The sequence below is a fragment of the Glandiceps talaboti genome, chromosome 15 (assembly GCF_964340395.1).
Source record: "Glandiceps talaboti chromosome 15, keGlaTala1.1, whole genome shotgun sequence".
In the NCBI taxonomy this organism is placed as follows: domain Eukaryota; kingdom Metazoa; phylum Hemichordata; class Enteropneusta; family Spengelidae; genus Glandiceps; species Glandiceps talaboti.
Window position 1 is genome coordinate 9,700,957 of NC_135563.1, and position 18,993 is coordinate 9,719,949.

Consider the following 18,993-nt stretch of genomic DNA (forward strand, 5'->3'; position numbering starts at 1 on the left):
CTCTCTCTCTCTCTCTCTCTCTCTCTCTCTCTCTCTCTCTCTCTCTCTCTCTCTCTCTCTCTCTCTCTCTCTCTCTCTCTCTCTCTCTCTCTCTCTCTCTCTCTCTCTCTCTCTCTCTCTCTCTCTCTCTCTCTCTCTCTCTCTCTTTTCTCTCTCTCCACCCACATTTCAATTATAATGTCTTCCACATATATATTCATATATACAACTAAACCATATCTTTGCAGTCTGTCTTTAATATGAATAACAAAAGCGTAAAAGTATCATACATAACCAAAATCATGTGTTTTGAGATTAATATTGAAAACAAAACATCTTGTCTCTCATTGAAATTTGTTTGTCCATTTCCATAACCCTGAAATTTATCAGTAATCATTACAAATCAAAAATCACTTTATCCATGTCAAGGTATCAGTTTCTGATCTTTCTTATTTTCTTATTTCCTTGATTATCTCATCCAAATATAAAGATTATGGAATTTAGTGTATAATGACCACAAATAAATGTATTGGCTATACTGAGGTGAGAGACTTGTCTGACATTTCACATGCCCTCTGGGACACGTTGTTGCCCTATAGGATCATTCAGAGCAATGGACACCCATCACATACCCTCTAGGACAGGTTGTTGCCCTATAGGATCATTCAGAGAAATGGATACCCACTTCATACCCTCTAGGACAGGTTAGTGCCCTATAGGATCATTCAGAGCAACGGACACCCACCACATACCCTCTAGGACAGGTTGTTGCCCTATAGGATCATTCAGAGAAATGGATACCCACTTCATACCCTCTAGGACAGGTTAGTGCCCTATAGGATCATTCACAGCAATGGATACCCATCACATACCCTCTAAGACAGGTTAGTGCCCTTTAGCATCATTCACAGCAATGGACACACATCACATACCCTCTAGGACAGGTTAGTGCCCTATAGGATCATTCACAGCAATGGATACCTACTTCATACCCTCTAGGACAGGTTAGTGCCCTTTAGCATCATTCACAGCAATGGATACCCATCACATACCCTCTAGGACAGGTTAGTGCCCTATAGGATCATTCACAGCAATGGATACCCACTTCATACCCTCTAGGACAGGTTAGTGCCCTTTAGCATCATTCAGAGCAATGGACACCCATCACATACCCTCTAGGACAGGTTAGTGCCCTATAGGATCATTCACAGCAATGGACACACATCACATACCCTCTAGGACAGGTTAGTGCCCTATAGGATCATTCACAGCAATGGATACCCATCACATACCCTCTAGGACAGGTTAGTGCCCTTTAGCATCATTCAGAGCAATGGACACACATCACATACCCTCTAGGACAGGTTAGTGCCCTATAGGATCATTCACAGCAATGGATACCCACTTCATACCCTCTAGGACAGGTTAGTGCCCTATAGGATCATTCACAGCAATGGATACCACCTCCAAACCCCCACATGCCCTATAGGACAGGTTATTGCCCTGTATTGAATCAACACCTCCATGTGGAAGACTGGCAGACAGGAGAGCTAAATATACTTTTCATAAAAACAAAACAAATTTTACAAAATGAATCAGTATTGTTTCAGCATTCCTTTGAAACAAAAACTGGCTGAATCACAGCATATTCTAGAGAGGTCTGTCGCCATTCTGCTTTTTTGTCAGACTTCCTTTTTGGTCTATCAAGACAGTGCTTTATTACAACTATTTCATAAAGTATGTATAAATAAGAAGAATATGTTGTTGACCCTCCTATGTAGGGCATAATTAGATGCATGAACTACTTTACACAGTGAGTTCAGAGTTCAAAGGTCAACTATGCATGAGTTATAGAAACTCTTCCGTCACAGTGTCAACATGAGGTTGAAGTCCTCTTTCTAACAGTGCTTTGTTTCTGGCTTTATCTTCCTCCTGTTTGGCTAATTGTTCCTCTCGCTGTGCCTCTAGGATTTCATCTACTGAAACTTGTGTTAGCTCTTTTTTGTCTTCATTTTCCACATCCTAAAAAAATGAAGTACATTAAAAACTATGATAAGTAAATTTGTCTATCAGCTGAATGTATAACAATTGTGGCACTTCTCTACTCTCTCTCACTTTCACAAGCATGACCTTGGATTTGTATTTTTGCAGTTGCCCAATAAAGCTGAAAGGTGAGGAGTAACTCAATCTGGTCTCGGGCTAGCCCCCTCAGTGGCAACCTTCAGTCACATCTGCAGTAAGCACGTTAGCCCTGTGGTCTAGCAGCTAGACTAAATTTTCTTTTGACGTAATGAGCAGTGAGGCAACTAACTTAGTGTTGCTATAAGAGGAGAGTGGTTTTACAATGATAGGGATGTAAATTAGGCTGCGTTGTCATGACGTAGATGAGCTTTGTTGTGTCAAAGAACAACCAGAGTATATTTTCCATATTTTTTCTTCAACTTGGCTCATATATGGTATAATACTTACTATTTCTCCCAGTAAAACTACATTTTCACCTCTGACCATAAATATCCCTCTTGGAATATCACCGTACTTCTTACCAACATGTATTCTTTCTATGGTATACTGTAAAACAAGATTTGCTGAAAGAAACAACACAGAACATATTAATATATTACTTACATACAGGTAACAATAGTGTATTTAATCTTTTGGGTAAATACAAACTTTCAGACCTAATACGCCATAATGCATTACTCTGATAGTTGTATTTTGAATGCATTCATCTGCTGACAGTCATGGGACATAAAGGGTAAGGTTTTTGTGACAATGCTGTCTGATCATCTGGTTGCCCATCTCCAATATTGATCAGATCTGGTGCTGGCAATCAGCTGTTCCAGCATCTGATAAATGTACATATTTACATGTGCATTTCAATATGTATCTGTACCCATTTCTGGTCACTTGGGATAAAATTAGGGAGTTAGCCCATACACCCTGCATGAAGGGTCTATGTTGCGTACGGTAGGGTCTACAGTAAGACTCCCTAGCATATATCTGATTTTTATCACATTCAATCAGTGGACACTGTTATACCTGTGTCCCAGCATCTTTGAACTTGGCCCATCAATGGCAATTCTTATCCATACATGGGGTCAGCCTTACTTACCGAACTGATCAATACTACGCAGGTAACCTATAAGTGTTCTTCCATCTCGAAGTACAACCAACAACTTTTCTGTTGTGATGAAAGAAAGAAACACAACTTGTTGTCACTACCTCAGATTCCCGAGTATAAACTCACAACATAAAATCAAATTTTCAAAATTCGATAACTGAACTATATGTGCACAATCCTAGTTGATTGCTGCAATTTATATCAAATGATAACAGTTTTTAATAGTGTTCACAAAGAAATGATTGTTTGTGCCTGTATCAAGAATAATTTGTATGAAGATAAAATCTAATGATTACCAATAAATTTAACAAAATAAAGCTTAGATGTTGGTGATGAACATTCGATGTGACTCTGCACTGTGTGTGTGTGTGTGTGTGCATGTGCATGTGCATTTGTGTGTATGTGTTTATGTATGTGTGACTGTCTGTGTGTATATGGTGTACATGCATGTGTGTGTGTGTGTGTGTGTGTATATATATATGTGTGTGTATGTATGTATGTGTGTGTGTGTGTGTGTGTGTGTGTGTGTGTGTGTGTGTGTGTGTGTGTGTGTGTCTGTGCATAATATGAGCTGAATGTATTACATTTTTGATAAAGTGTAGACTTCTCATAGGTCTACTTGTAGACAAAATCCTATACTTGGTTTGATTCTGACGGGGGATTTTCCCTCTCCCCTCCCCATCACTCCTAATACAGATATCACGACGTTGTATATACTCATTTACATGTAGCCCTGCTTACAGGCGATGCACGAGTCTATATTACTGGCTTGACTCTAAATACAGTAGTAGGGACAATTATCAGAATCGAGTCCCGGATTACTCCGTATGCAAGCAGGACTAATTTACATGTAACTGTTAATGTGTTATCAGGATGACTTACTATCTATTTCCTGTATGAGACTGGCTGTTCCTGGAAGGTAATTCATCTTGGGAGGTACTGTCGAAGACGCAAATTATGGCAATATCAAGTTTTATCTCCTTTGCAGCTTACGGCAAAACACAACAACACATAAAACAATTAATTTCTGTTTTCTATCAAGTCCATCTCACACACACGGTTGTCACAGTGTGTTGGTGTTGCACGTTTGACCTCTCAACCATACCACCTAAGCTCGTGGGAAAAGGCTGTAATGTCTTGGTATTCTGCATAACACTACTGCGATTTTTTTCTCTCTTTTCAGGAGTGGTGTAAACTTTAAGGGGCACTTTTAACTTTTATTTTAAATTATTTGAACATTGCAAACTCAAAACAGTGTGGCGGTAGTGTCACATGACCTTTACTAAACATACATTTATGTTTCTGAAGATAAAAGCTCTCTTTTACCCAGACCCTGTATAACTAATTTCATCGCCAAAATAAGGACAGAGATTTTTTTTTATTCAGGCCTATCTTCAAAGTGTTGTATATCTATATAAAGAGAGCACATCTCTTTTTTTTTAATTCCATAAAAATTACGATTATTATCTTAAATGTTATATCAATTAAAATAAAGTATTAGTTATAGACGAATGACAATTTATCCTTGACCTTATGCAAATGTGAAGACCAGCCTAGATAACTCGTACTACAGTACTACGAACGGGATTACCTGCATACACCTGTGGTAGGAGACACGCTTGCCCTGTACTAAAATGTCGTGGTTAGCTCGCTCTGCGTGTTGCTGTAGCGTAAGTACACGTTTGTCGTTTCATTCATTTTGCAATTGCTATCCAGAGTTCTGTGTTTTCGAAATAGGAAGGTGTTTCAACATGCATCTATGATAGATTCGTGACAGGATGGAGGATACCGGATATGTGAACTGTGATCAATCATCTTCAAGCATCATCTTGTTTTCTTAAAATTGCAGCTCCGTGCCGTCAGTCGGGTTGGCGTTGCCTACTCCCCTGTAGCCATACCCAACGTACCCCGTGCAGCGAGTCTTGCTGCATCACAATGGTCCGAGGCTGCACCAAGCAGATCGCTGAGTACTGGTAGGTGCTAAGGTTTGAAAATGATGCCAGGCAAAATGCTGAATTTTATCAAAGTTCTTTACCCCCCCACCCCCACCCCCACCCCGTGTTCATTTGGCAAATTAAACATAAAAGGCCTTTCCTATAAATATTACTCGATTTCCTGCAGTATCGAGTGGGGGCATCTGATAACAATTAGTGAGTGGAGCGGAGATATGTTAACTCCAGAGGCATATCATGATTTACTGGCTTCTAGATTTAAAGATTATAAGAACAATATGAAACTAATAATTCACATGAATCAAAGTATTCAATTGTTCATTTCTGCATCAATGAATACACCTCATTCACCGATGATGTCAGTACACAACTGTTGATTTGTTACTCCAATGATGAAGGGGGGGGGGGGGTCATAGTAATTTGAAATTGAATTCTTGTTGTTTTTTATTTTTATAACCATGCACAAACTCTTTTCTCTAACACCTTGAAGTTTGAGAAACTTAGGGGATGCATGTAACTTATCATTATGACTTAGTTTGGTAGAAAGGGTGAATGTTTCATTCTCATTTTTGGTTGCCCCATTCCTTGTTCATTCAGGTTCACCAATGCTAGCTCCAGACATACAAAAACCTGCCCCAAATTTTGAAGGAATGGCAGTTGTCAATGGAGAGTTTAAATCTATCAAACTATCAGACTACAAAGGGAAATATTTGGTTTTGTTTTTCTACCCACTGGATTTGTAAGTATGAAATACTTGGATGGTATTCCCCAATATGTTTCTTCGTTCAGCCAAGGAAAATATGAGTGGCCTAACAAGCCTCGGTCTTTACGAGTCGCTAGACGAGTATAATGACAACCCGTAGCTCACGAGTATTTTCCAGCTGAACGAAGGAAAATATTTGAGAATAACATAAGTATACCAGTGCTAGTAATATCGCAAAGAAAAAATCGGGGAAAGTAATGGAAATTTGGAATGTTTGACTTATATTTCGAACACAGCAGAACCAGTGATGTAGACACACATTATACATGTTGTGACATAGGACGACCAGAGTAGATATTAAAATTTTTGGCGCGAATGTCGTATTTACAACCTAGACAACAAGGAGTACTAATTCAAAAAGCAAATTCTACACAAAAAGTGATGATGACAACCGTTTTGCATTTTGTGCAGTTTTAATAAAGCTGATGATAATGATTTATCACAAGTCACTACATGTGTATTATATATATACCAATAGTGCCCCCTACTGGTAAATTACTGACCATGCGTTGAAACAAAAATGACTAAAGTAATTGTTTTATCTGACGTACATTATAGAAATTAATGCAGATTAATATACCCATAAAGTCATACACAGTACTGGGTATACAACAGAGTTGATATTTTGTGTATGAAAACAGTATGAAAGGTAAATTTGATTGTTTGCATTGAGGATGAAATCTTTTGTCAAGTTCGTATTGTAATGTAAATTTCTGGTTATGTGGCCAATCAATAGGCAGAATGTTATGTCAGTAACTTTACATATATAATGGTTGGACGGTTTATGGTATTTTTAAAATAACAATACAGATATAGTGCGTAGTGAAATATTTTAAAACGAATTATTTAATGAATATCCTTTCAGTGAACTAAACAATTTTTAAAAAAAATATTCATTGCATGTATAAAGTGTGACAAGCTATGTTTATAAATTGTTCATGAAAGTGGAAATATACATTCAAAGATAAAACCTTATTCTGGTATAATGCATGGAAGCAAAATGTTAGTACATGCCTTATATAAGATTACAGATCGATTCATGTTTTCTGGTATTGTTTAACAGTTGATTGCATAGTGGAGATTTCTTCAACAATTTTCATATATATGATCAATTGTCAAAAAGCAAAAATTATATCCTAAAAGGTATCAGATTGTGTCCCTGTAATGAACAGATTTTGTCAAACTGTTTATTTATTTGAACAGGGAGAGAATGACATCTTCAATGTACATTTACCATGTTTACAGTGGTACTCAACTAGTCTATTCTGGCACCCACTTCTTACAGGAGTTGCCAAACAGCACTCCTCGTGGCCAAAGTATAAAATCTTTTGTTTTTATCAATTACCACAATGTCCCTTTGGTTCTCCACTGCTAGACTCAAACTACTAGACTGACTCATTCGCATTATGCCATTGAAAATCTATAGTCTTTGGTATTTTACATTTCTGATAGTAGATGTCACAGTATTTTGAATGTTCTGTTCCCATACACAGCACATTTGTGTGTCCAACAGAAATCATTGCATTTAGTGAGCGGGCCAACGAATTCAGGGATTTGGATGCTGAGGTGATCGGTGTCAGTGTGGATTCCCATTTCTCTCATCTGGCCTGGATTAATACTCCAAGGAAGGTAAATTAATTGTTTTGTAATAATCCACAAAATGAGTGAGATTTGCAATTTTTCAGTCATAGATCTTGGAGAGCAGACTCTGTGTTCATTCCAGGGTCTGTGTCACTCTTGCATCATCTGAACATGCTTTGGTAATCTGGGGGGGGGGGGGGGGGAGAGAGAAAGGGATGTGATGATGTGATGGGCATTTTCCAAATAAACTTGTCGCACATAGTCTTAATATTGTGTACACAATCATTTCAATAACAGTTAATAAATTGTTTGTTTTGTAACAGTCAGGTGGTCTTGGAGAGATGGAAATACCACTGCTGTCAGATTTCAACAAACAGATTTCAAAAGACTATGATGTACTGATAGATGCTGGCGTAGCCCTCAGGTATTAAATTATGTGTTACTATTTATTCCAGTAGAGTACTTAATATACCGTGTTCACATTCTGACATAAACACCATGGCTACAGTGCTTTAAAGCTGACATGGTGTAAACATAAGACCCTCCACAGAGGGTCCATGGTGTAAACAAGATACACCAATTCTACTGTGGCATAAACACGTAAAGATTATTTAGCACCGTCATTTCAGCATTGTCATAGGTCTCTCACATGCTATTCGTTTCAGGATTCCCACCTTTTCTACCAAATCAAAGTATAGATAGTACCCACAGTGTTTTTGCTGAGGGCTGGGAACTCTGGTAACAGGAAAGGGAAATCTGATAAAACTGGCATGGTTTCCTGTACATTATACCATAATTTCGTTGAGGAACCAACTTAAAATGTCAGGGAAATTTTGGTTGATTTTACCTACTTACTGCCCTTAACAAAAACACTGAAAGAAAACATTTTTTGTCATATTTTGTCCTCTAGCTTTGACTGATTTAAATTAAATTAAAATGATAATGTAATGATAACAAAATAATGATTATGATGATAATAAAATTTATGATATCTCTAATCTCTCTATAGTAAACAAATCCCAAGGTGCCAACAGTATATAAAGAGATTGTGTACATGTAAGTTATCAAAACATACTATCAAATCTCATGCAACTTTTTTTTTTCCACAGGGGTTTGTTCATTATGGACAGGGAAGGAATTGTTAGGCATAAGAGTGTGAATGACTTGCCCGTTGGTCGGTCTGTAGATGAAGTCCTACGTCTTGTCAAAGCTTTCCAATTTGTTGAGAAACATGGAGAAGTGTGCCCTGCTGGCTGGACACCAGGGGCAGAAACAGTAAGTAGAAATAAACAAGATGGTAATATACACTCCAGGAAATAGAGACATATTTATAAACTATGGGTTCTGGAGAGTCATTTCATGATTTTACATTACCTACAATTACTTGTGATTTTATAGAAACATCCAAGTTGATCTTGTGCCTTTATAGGGTATCTTTGCTATGGGCTATTGCATCATGGGAGTCAGCAGAAATAATATATTGCTTGCACCTGATCCTTTTGAAATAATACAAGAATTTTAGTGGTTCACCATTTTGTTTTTAAGGAAAAGGACAATCTGTTATTTTCCAACAGAATGGCGGCCATATTGGATTCTAAAATGGTGTAATTTGGTATCATTTTGACCTCTATTTCAAAAATTTCTCTGGTGACCCCCGATTTTTTTTCTTGATTTTAACTGAAAAATGGGTTGGAGTTGTTTTGCACAAAGTAACAGCAAAAGTTTAAGATTTTTGTTGTTGACGTGTATACTACATTAAAAACTTTTTTTTTATACTACAGATCAAACCTGATCCAGAGGGTTCCAAAGATTATTTTGAGAAGGTGAATTGAAGCAACCGGTGGTTCTGAAGATGACCAATACCCCCCACTGATACAAAATCTGGTGCATTAACATGACAGTTTCAGTTATGCTGCATGGTGCAAATGTATTGCTATCAATTTTTAGTGCTCAAATGTTTGAATATTTGTTCACTCTCTGTAAATTTGATTTTCGGAATTAAGAAACTATCATATAAATTGGTGTGTTCTTTGGTATATTCAGTGCACCTAGTGCACCTTTAATCATGGTTGGGATTCAAAAACTGACAGGAGTGTTAATTGGGGATAATGTACAATGTTTATCAGATTAGAACTTTGACATGAAATAAACTTGGAAGTGTATGGACTGTATTTCCTGAAACCAGCAAAATAAAACAATGGTGTCATTTCAAGAAATTAATGTCACATGCATTTATAGAACACAGCGTTGTGAAAGATTATGACAGTAGCATTTGCAGTATTGGTTTGATTACATTTTACTCCCGAATATTTTTCTTCGTTCGGCTGAGACAGATTCAAGTGACAAAAGTCTCATGTCATGTCATGACTTATCTTCCAGTGGTCTGTAAGGTACACCATGACGGGGCGCCCTCACACATCAGTCAACCCGTGTCATAGATAGATCAGGCCTGTGAGGGCGGTGCAACATGACGTAGCGTACAGTCTAATCTTCCAGCTGAATGATGAAAAATATTGGCGAGTTATAACATGCACAAGCTTAATTTTAGAAACAATGGAGAAAAAACAATGATGTGATGGAAAGTTTGACACCTACTGATAATTCCATTATAAGCACAGAAACAACAACATAGACTAGACACACACTGTCGTGATATAGCAAGACAGGGTATAAATTCTATATTTTTTGTTTTAATGGCCACCATTTTATGCATGGTATAATAGGCCAGTATTGTTTGCTATATATATAGTAATGTTCAAAACACAGGCTAGTCAGTTTTGCTGTGCAAGTATTTTCACATTTTTGAAGCCAATAAATCATTGTATAACAAGAGTTTGTATGACAAGGATGTCCATTTATGTGTTTTTAGAAGTATAATGTTTGCACTTCTGAATATAGGTTAGGAGTATAAAGAGTGAATGTGTGAATGAATGACTGTCTATGTGAATGTATGTGTATGTACATTTGTATAATATGTATGTGTATTCATGTGTATGTACATGTGTGTATGTCTGTTTTCATAGGATCGCACCTTTCTCTTCATTTGTACATGATATGTACATTTGCAGACACTAGTGACAGGAAACAAATGAATTATTAATGCCACTGAAGCAGAACTGTTTGCATTGAAATTATTTCCTGTTTAATATTGTTACTATAATAATTATGGAGTGATTAGTCAAGTGTGTAGTTGTTACTGCCAATTTCATATTAATAGAGATTTTGTTACAGAATGGCCCATCCTTTCTGGCGTGTGAAAATAACCAGGCTCATTGAAGTTCAGGACGAGTAATGTCCAAGTGTTTTCTTGCACACAGCCTGCAAACTCAGGAATTCAAAAGTGGTATTTTGGATACCATACATAGAAGCTGATTGGCTGAATAAGTCATGTGATGCCTTTATTATACACATGGTGCATAGATTATGTTGATTGTGCTAAGTTTAACTGCATGTGCTAATTTTATGCTGATTTTTCTTCACATAATGAGGTGTGGTCAAAAATAACTATATTTGAATTACTGAGTTGTATGTGTATAGAGAACACTTGCAGGTTGGGCTCTACAGCCTTCTCCAGAGCCTACTATACCGTGAATACTACACAGTTTAGTTTCTACTGTACAACTCTAACACACATGCACCCACTCTAATACAAGCAACCACTTGACCGCAGTACTGAACACCACTACTGTGTAGACTGTAAGGTAAATAGCTGTATTGTTCCGCCCTATCAGTGAGTGATACAACCAGTGACAGGCAAGCATTTATAAGGCAGACATTACAAACTAAGAAAGTAAACAACTGAATTGGATTTAATGACATTTAGCACGTTAGAACTACAGAAACATGTATGGTTTGATAAGAACAGTTTTATGGTGTACATACGTGTACATAAAATGCCAGAACTTGAAATTCGTCTGTGACTGAGCAGTTGTGTAAAGAGGCCACAACTGTTCGTATAAAATGAGGGAATGTAATACAAGTCTCTGTACTTCAAACATGCAATGTCAAGTGTTATTAATCCAATTCATTTGTTTACTTTCCTGTTTGTAACAAGTTCCACTTGTAAAAGCTTGTTTGTCACTGGTTGTAGCTGATAGTGTGGCACGAATGTCGCCTTCCAGATTTACTGCTACTCAAATATGCTAATAATAGAAGACTATCTTGCAACATTGTATTTATCAAGTTTATTACAACATATCAACGCAATATAGTGTGTTTAAAAAGACTACAGAATAATTCTCCATTTTTATCTATACAGTATCAACATACAGCTGTGCGGCATTCTTGAGCAACGAAGGCACGTCACGGAAGTGCTGGAATGTCATAGAAAAGCAAAACATTATAACACATAAACTGTGGCTAATATCCCCTTTTACAAATCACATTCACTTGGAAATAACAGTTTCAACTCTAAACAGTCTGCAGACACCAGCGAACACTTACAAATTTGATATACAGCACACACAACGATCTCAGTCTACAGAAATGAATATTTACACAAGGAACCTCTCGAAAGGACCTCACAACTAAAAGATGAAACCACATACTGTACAAACGTCTTCCATTTTATATGAATTTTACAAGTGAAATATGGATATAAATGCTAGATATGTTCTACATATCTAAATGTCGTGTAATGTGACATTTTCAATTCTCACGCCATGTATTAATGGAAGTATGTATGTGTGCGTGTGTGCACTTATGTATGTATGTATGTATGTATGTATGAACTGTATGTGTATGTGTGTGTACTTATGTATATGTACTGTATGTATGTATGTATGTATGTGTGTATGTATGTATGTGTGTATGTATGTATGTACTGTATGTACTGTATGTATGTATGTATGTACTGTGTGTGTGTGTGTGTATGTGTGTGTGTGTGCATATATACGGTATATATACTAGTATGTACACGTCTATTGACATACAAACATAGGTTGGAATGTTCCAGAAGTTTTGCACAAGCAAAGGCACAATCACCATTTCACTACTAAATTACATACATAACACAGTGCCCTCTAGTGGCAATGATCACCACTTCGTCACACCTTGCATAATTAATTAAGGACGGATGATTTTTTTAAAAATAATTTGCACTGACGGATATTACAGTGTATAATCCAGCACTAGAAAATATGTATTATAACTGATGACAGTTCAATTGTGTGTTCATGCACACAGTGGAGTAGCTGTTGTTATTTGAATAATTCACATGTTAAAAGTACTGTGTGCAAAATCTGATGTTGAAAAACAAAATTACCATAAACTTTGGAGAAAAATTGACATAATTTCAAATTCCAACTCTCTTATTTCTAATCATAATTCACACCATTATAATTATCGATATGTAATTGGCCAGACCAAACAATTAATTGTGCGAATATGTATCAATTCTTGTGTCACTGCCATGCTACGTATGCGATTGTCTTGTATATTTCAAAGATGTCCATTTCTGGTAATTACATACATTATCACATGATTAATTCTTCCTTACAATTCTCACATCGTTGTAAACCACAGCCTCTTTCACGATACCACAAACCAGAGCGTAATTTTTCTTCTGTGACACATTGATAAATCAAGCGTCTTGGATGGTATCGTGAAAGAGGCTGTAGTTTACGATGATGTGAGAATTGTAACAGCATTATACCTCATACTAGATGGCCAAAATAGAAAAAAAGAGCAACTTCCATGCAGCTATACTAATGCATGTGGAATGGAAGTCATGCATGACATCAACCTAGAAACAAAACGGTTGCCATTTTGTTTACACACCTCAATGGTAAAACTCAAGAATTAAACCTGACAATGTACTATAAAAATGCATTTTCTAACCATATTCTGGTTTTACATAAATATCACACAAATGTCTGATTTCATGGTTATTTACACCATTCTAAATTCTAAAAATAATCATAAAAGACACGCAGAAATATACATCCCAAAACTAAAATTATGAATTCTTATTTTCATATAAGTATAATTAATGGTTAAACCATGGTAAATTTTAATTTCATCTATTAAACAACCATTTTATTACTCTCATCTATTTGATACCAACATTTCTGATATGTATATATTTTTCTCCCTGTATTTCCTAACTGAACATGCATAAAATACACACATTAAATCTCCAAGTAATGTTATACCCTGAACACATATACGAAACCATAAAAGTTGTCAAGATAACACATAATGAACTTGTTGAACTCAATGTGCATAATATTGAGTTGACATTTACAATGAACACAATTGTAATGACTTGGTTTCTGTAACTCTATGTAATTACACCCTAAATATAGGGTGTCTGGCTTTAATGACTTGGTTTCTGTAACTCTATGTAATTACACCCTAAATACAGGGTGTCTGGCTTTTAATGACTTGGTTTCTGTAAATCTACATAATTACACCCTATATATAGGGTCGTCAGGCTTAACTGAAGTATATATCCAAAAAGTTGTCCCTCAACATTGTTTTAGCTACTGAGTAAAGGCTCTGCATATCGACATACAGCTTATAATTTCTCAAGAACACAAGTGTTCATTTCATTGCACTGATTGACCAGAACCCCCCCTCCCCCCCAAAAAAAATGCATCAGCTATATTGTTGCTTGAGTCTTACATCATTGAGACCTTATATATTATAAGGATCTGTATTTACACCATTCTGTGTTTTGATGTATTCAAAATGGTTGCCACTAGATTTTGTCATTTCATTGGACTTTTGGATAAGTCATCTTAACTGCAATGCCAAACACATACATTATCCATCATTATGTACTAAAATACAGTCCTATAGGAGAAGAATCAGGAACTGCAAGGGCTGGCTGACCAAAAGTTTAATTGGTATAAGGCTCAGATTAAATCTCATATATTCATGTGCGGGTGTTGCAGGAACCCGTCTATGCAGATCCTGGTGTATCTGCATACACTGGAGCAGGTTTCCGTTTCATGTTCTCCCAATGCCTTAACGCACAATAAACATAACAATTTCTCTTACGGAAAACATCATTATTAAGTTGGGAGAACACTGTATAGTCTGACATGACACTCTATACCCGTCACACAGTATTATTATAGATGGAACAAAAAGGTTAAAAACATACAGTCAGAAAAGTGCTTTGTCATGCTGGTGAACTGTGGTTACCATATCATTCAAGACTCGAGGATTATGTAAATGCAGAGACAAGATTTCAGAAACCAAACTAAAACATTCATCACTCATGTCAAAAATTGACAGTCTATTTAATACATCACAAAAATGTGTGTCTATGTCACTGGTTCGAAATAAGAGTCAAAATGAGCAAAATTGCCATTACTTTCCCCGATTTTTCTTTGATATTACTGGTGCTGGTACAATTATGTTATTCTCCAATATTTTTCTCCATTCAGCTGGAAACTACATGTGACCTATTAATGGGTTATGTCACTATTTGTCTAGTAGTGAGACAAGCCACCTAAGGTCACTCGTATTTTCCGAGCAGAACGAAGAAAAATATTGGGGAATAACATTTAATTATATATAAACACATAAAAATATGATAACTGATATGATATATTTCACAGGAGACTTAAATATTAGGCTTCTGATGCCCTCCTGAAGCCCTCCTGACGCCCGTAAATTAGCCATCATGATTGGTAATGGCAATGATATGTCTTGACAATAATGATTGCACAAAGGAACTTTTCTATTGCAACTACATGTATCATTTGTTGAAACTGTAAATATTGTAATCACATAAAAAAAAACACTCAAATCTTTTTTACTTTTTCTCTATTCTGTTTTTTTTTTAATATATCATTTTCATGATTTTTAATGGCTTTATTAATGAATAACACTGCACCTAACCAACCTGCACGTTGTCGGTCAAAACCTCACTGCTGCAAATTTCAGCTGGGGAAAATTTGAACCATCACTGGCTATATACTCATTACTTTTCTTAACACTATTTCATATTTTAAACCTGTGACCTCCACTGTTAATATAACATACATACATCATACATGTATACACAAATTTCTTTTACACAAAGAGACTCAGTCAGAACTGATAAGGTCAAAAACGTTCAATAGCTTGTTGCTCCATGGTTGATCATGGCTGCCAAGCAAAGCAAACAAAGGGTTAGATTATCGTCTTTCTATTGTACACATTTGGCAAGGCTTTCATTCACAGACCTCAACAAGTACCACCTTAGTCTGCATTTGCTAAATTGGTCTGTAATGTACCAACAATTTATGATCATCATTGTTTATTGGCACCTTTCATCAATGCAAATCAATATTGAGCCTTTCATAGTCATAATATAGTGTCAGTTGTAAATTACATCACAAATCTGGCTAGATGGTATGTAACTTACTTCCTGTGGAGGGGGGTAGGGGTGAGGGTGGGGTTACTCTCCAAAGCATGAAGACATGATATTTGATGTTTTCAATCCCATGATAAGGGAATTTTCGGATGAAAACTTGACCCACGTTTCACGTTTTTTTTTCATGAAAAAAAAATGACTTACTTTGGGCACATACCTGTACCCCTATACCTTAATGGGACTACCAAATTCAGGGTCAAAGCCCCATCCCATCAAATGTTGAAAGGTATATGCTATAAACACCCACCCCCTCAAAAGTCGAAAGGTAGGCTACAAAAAGTGCATTCTACAAATTCCATTCACTATTGCTCCTCTCATCCCCATTCAATGTGTCAATCAAATGACAGACATAACATCTGGAACAGTAAGTACACTTAGACAAAACCAACAACATAGTCATGATAATTACTAAGTAAACATTAAGTATGACCACACACACATACACACACAAATTGTTTTAACTTTCCCATCTAAACCTCTGAAATGTCTGACGATGTGCAATAATTTCCTTAATGGGATCGTGTGAAATGGCCGGAATTGACTCTCTAGTCTCTGACCACTTGGAATCACCTGCAGATCAACGTGTAATGGTTCTCTTTGTGAAATGGATGGATTCAGTTGTTTAGCAATTATGATGTAACAAGAGGGCAGAATGACCCAGTGAAATATCACATCACAGCTACATGATGACTGCATGATAATCAGATGGTGCTAGCTGACAATCGTAAACAGCATTAATTGCTGTGATTTGCTGGGAACTATCCATAAAGGCTATTCAACAGTGCACAAGGTTATAAGAACCCCAGGGGTTAGACTGTAGTCCTCACAATAAGGCTTATAAAACACCTAAAAACATACACAGTAAAATATTACTGATGTTCCGATGCACATGCAGTTCTTCAAAAGCCAGTCAGATATCCCGAGACATTTTGAGCTTAATCCTTGCTTCTTCTTAGCTGCTCTGCCATTGGTGCCAATTGTCCCAATTCAAAGCTTGCCATTTTTTTTTTCTGCTGTAGGTACAATCTGACCTGTACATACAAAAATAGAGAACAAAAGGTAAAGTTTTTATTGTTATAGGCCCAACAAAGATGCCTACAAGCTAGCATATGATTAGAATAAACCTAGGTAGAAAAGAATAGAAACTTGGATGCTGTATTTTGGATTGTGCTAAACAAGTACAATGCACTCAATAACTTGTAACAAAAGTGGCAGCTTGTACCACACACAAGATGACAACTTCTAATTATAAAATTGAAAGTACAAACTTGTAGCTAATATTTTCAAAATGACTGCAGTGTATGTGTCAGTTTTATATTGGTAGTATATGTACATGTACGTCATAACCATCTGTTTGATTTTCAGTACAACACCTGCAAAACTTTCATCACAATCCAAACTCTTGTTAGGAGTCTGCATTACCAATCTGATTAAAATCCGATGTAGTGTACATGTCACGATTTCTTTTTGGCTGTTACGTTTACTGTTACTTGTTCTTTTGCAAGCACTTGTTACACACATCTGACACTACACCATCGGTTTTCCTGAACCCAATCTCGTACTCATGAGTAGCCAACCAGAGTCCGCCTTATAATATATACACCCAACATTCAAAATTGAAAAAAAAAGAGACCCACCAAACAATAATGACAACATTGTTGTCTGCACTCCAAGCTCGAGCTTTTTTTTTGAACAGAGTGCTCTGTATGTATGTTTTGGCATATTATTACACATATTCATTGAGTAAATTCACTCCGCGCGGCTCGGGAAAACATACGGGTCGGGTATTGTGTCTGTCAAATGTATGTAACGAGCACTCACAAAACAACAAATGACAGTAAACGTAACAGCCAAAAAAGAAATTGCGACATGTACACTACATTGGATTTTAATCAGGTTGGAGTCTGATCAGTGACCTCAATCCTCTTTCAACCAGGGTGGGTATTTGTGTGTACACACAAAACTACACTATTATACTCTATTAAAATGTAATCCTGTTGGGCATTAATCCAGGGTCACAAACTGAGTTTATACATATCTGGGCGTGGATTTTTCTAAAATGTACTCGCAGTATATTGTATTTATTGAAGCATACTTACTTATAACCACTATTTGCAAGTAATTAAACTTTAATCTGGTATTAAGATATTAACTCATAAATGACCCAATGACATAATTTATCACACTTATAAAATAATGTCGAGGATATAGTCCCTAATGTGCAATAAACCATTCTAACCATGCCAGATGACAATCGTAATGTATAGAAAAATGCATCGACATTAAAATTATACTGCAAATGTGGTTTTCTTTATAAGTATTTTCACTTCAGTATAAAGCTTACAAACTCAGTTTGTGCCGCTGCCATTGTATTGTTTGTTGTCTGTGCGAAAAAGTAGCACATACTCCACGCACAGCTAGAAGTGTACCTTTAATATTATAAACTTAGCCTTGGGGTAACATCATAAACAAATTCTGAGAAAACAATCTTCTGTTTCCTCAATCAAAGCAAGCATGCACATACAAAACAATACCACCAGGTCCCTAACGATGCAAGCACGATACTGTTTACCCTGTCTTGTTTATCAACGATGTGTGTGTATTTACAGCGACTGAAAAAAATCACCACCTTTGAACTATTTATAGCATCTACAAAGACTATTAGACTGGGGTTGAAACAGTCAACAAGTAGAAAGAATGAAAACATTTCTAAAGTCTTTTGTGTGTTGTGCTAAAAATAAACTATGCGTCTATAACATCAGTATGTATATCGCCCCTTTCCGAGTTTCATCTAGTTCCGAGTTGTTAAGTTGACATTCTATGCATATAAATGATTTTGTCATTGGGATATTAATTCCTATTTATAACCACCTTTTAACTCATTAAGATAATTGCAGACTCAAGGACAGGTCAATTTGTGTATAGCACTCAACCCATCCTCTCCTATTACCATAATAAGGAGATAAAACACCTGAGATAATATCGTTTTCACTGTTACGTGACGAATTCATCGCCTTTTTAGAAGTCTAACTTAGACAGACATTTTGAACAGCGCAGCTACATTGTTTAGACAGTGTCTGAGCAAGTGAAGAATTGGGAATGTGGTTGCAAGCCATAGAACAATGACAATATGAGCATGTGTAAACAAACCGATGTAATTTATATACATACATTTAGTTTTGTGGGGTTGCGGTTACAAAGAAGCCTGCCATGGCACTGAATTATGCCA

General features: G+C 36.4%; 2 protein-coding genes across 2 annotated transcripts; one reads left to right on the plus strand and one right to left on the minus strand.

Annotated features, from left to right (window-relative positions):
• Positions 1-320: 320 nt before the first annotated feature.
• On the minus strand, positions 321-4,193 carry LOC144446533 (U6 snRNA-associated Sm-like protein LSm1). The gene is made up of 4 exons (XM_078136318.1): positions 3,983-4,193; positions 3,092-3,160; positions 2,449-2,564; positions 321-2,001 (listed from the first exon to the last, which is right to left on the minus strand). Exons 1-4 carry the CDS (start codon positions 4,026-4,028, stop codon positions 1,828-1,830), a joined length of 405 nt encoding a protein of 134 aa, XP_077992444.1. The 5' UTR covers positions 4,029-4,193; the 3' UTR covers positions 321-1,827.
• Positions 4,194-4,645: 452 nt separating this feature from the next.
• Positions 4,646-10,204, plus strand: LOC144446164 (peroxiredoxin-like). The gene is made up of 7 exons (XM_078135898.1): positions 4,646-4,770; positions 4,950-5,073; positions 5,650-5,791; positions 7,309-7,444; positions 7,720-7,820; positions 8,506-8,671; positions 9,178-10,204. Exons 1-7 carry the CDS (start codon positions 4,735-4,737, stop codon positions 9,226-9,228), a joined length of 756 nt encoding a protein of 251 aa, XP_077992024.1. The 5' UTR covers positions 4,646-4,734; the 3' UTR covers positions 9,229-10,204.
• Positions 10,205-18,993: the final 8,789 nt, after the last annotated feature.

Bases quoted from the DNA above. Each gene is read 5' to 3' on its own strand.
- LOC144446533 (XM_078136318.1), bottom strand. From the start codon at position 4,028: ATGAATTACCTTCCAGGAACAGCCAGTCTCATACAGGAAATAGATA. The intron at 2,565-3,091 runs GTAAGTAAGGCT...TGTTTCTTTCAG, and splicing joins GCGTAGTATTGATCAGTTCG to CAAATCTTGTTTTACAGTAT. The intron at 2,002-2,448 runs GTAAGTATTATA...TCATTTTTTTAG, and splicing joins TAGTTTTACTGGGAGAAATA to GATGTGGAAAATGAAGACAA.
- LOC144446164 (XM_078135898.1), top strand. From the start codon at position 4,735: ATGTCGTGGTTAGCTCGCTCTGCGTGTTGCTGTAGC. The intron at 4,771-4,949 runs GTAAGTACACGT...TTAAAATTGCAG, and splicing joins GCTCTGCGTGTTGCTGTAGC to CTCCGTGCCGTCAGTCGGGT. The intron at 5,792-7,308 runs GTAAGTATGAAA...TCCCATACACAG, and splicing joins TTTTTCTACCCACTGGATTT to CACATTTGTGTGTCCAACAG.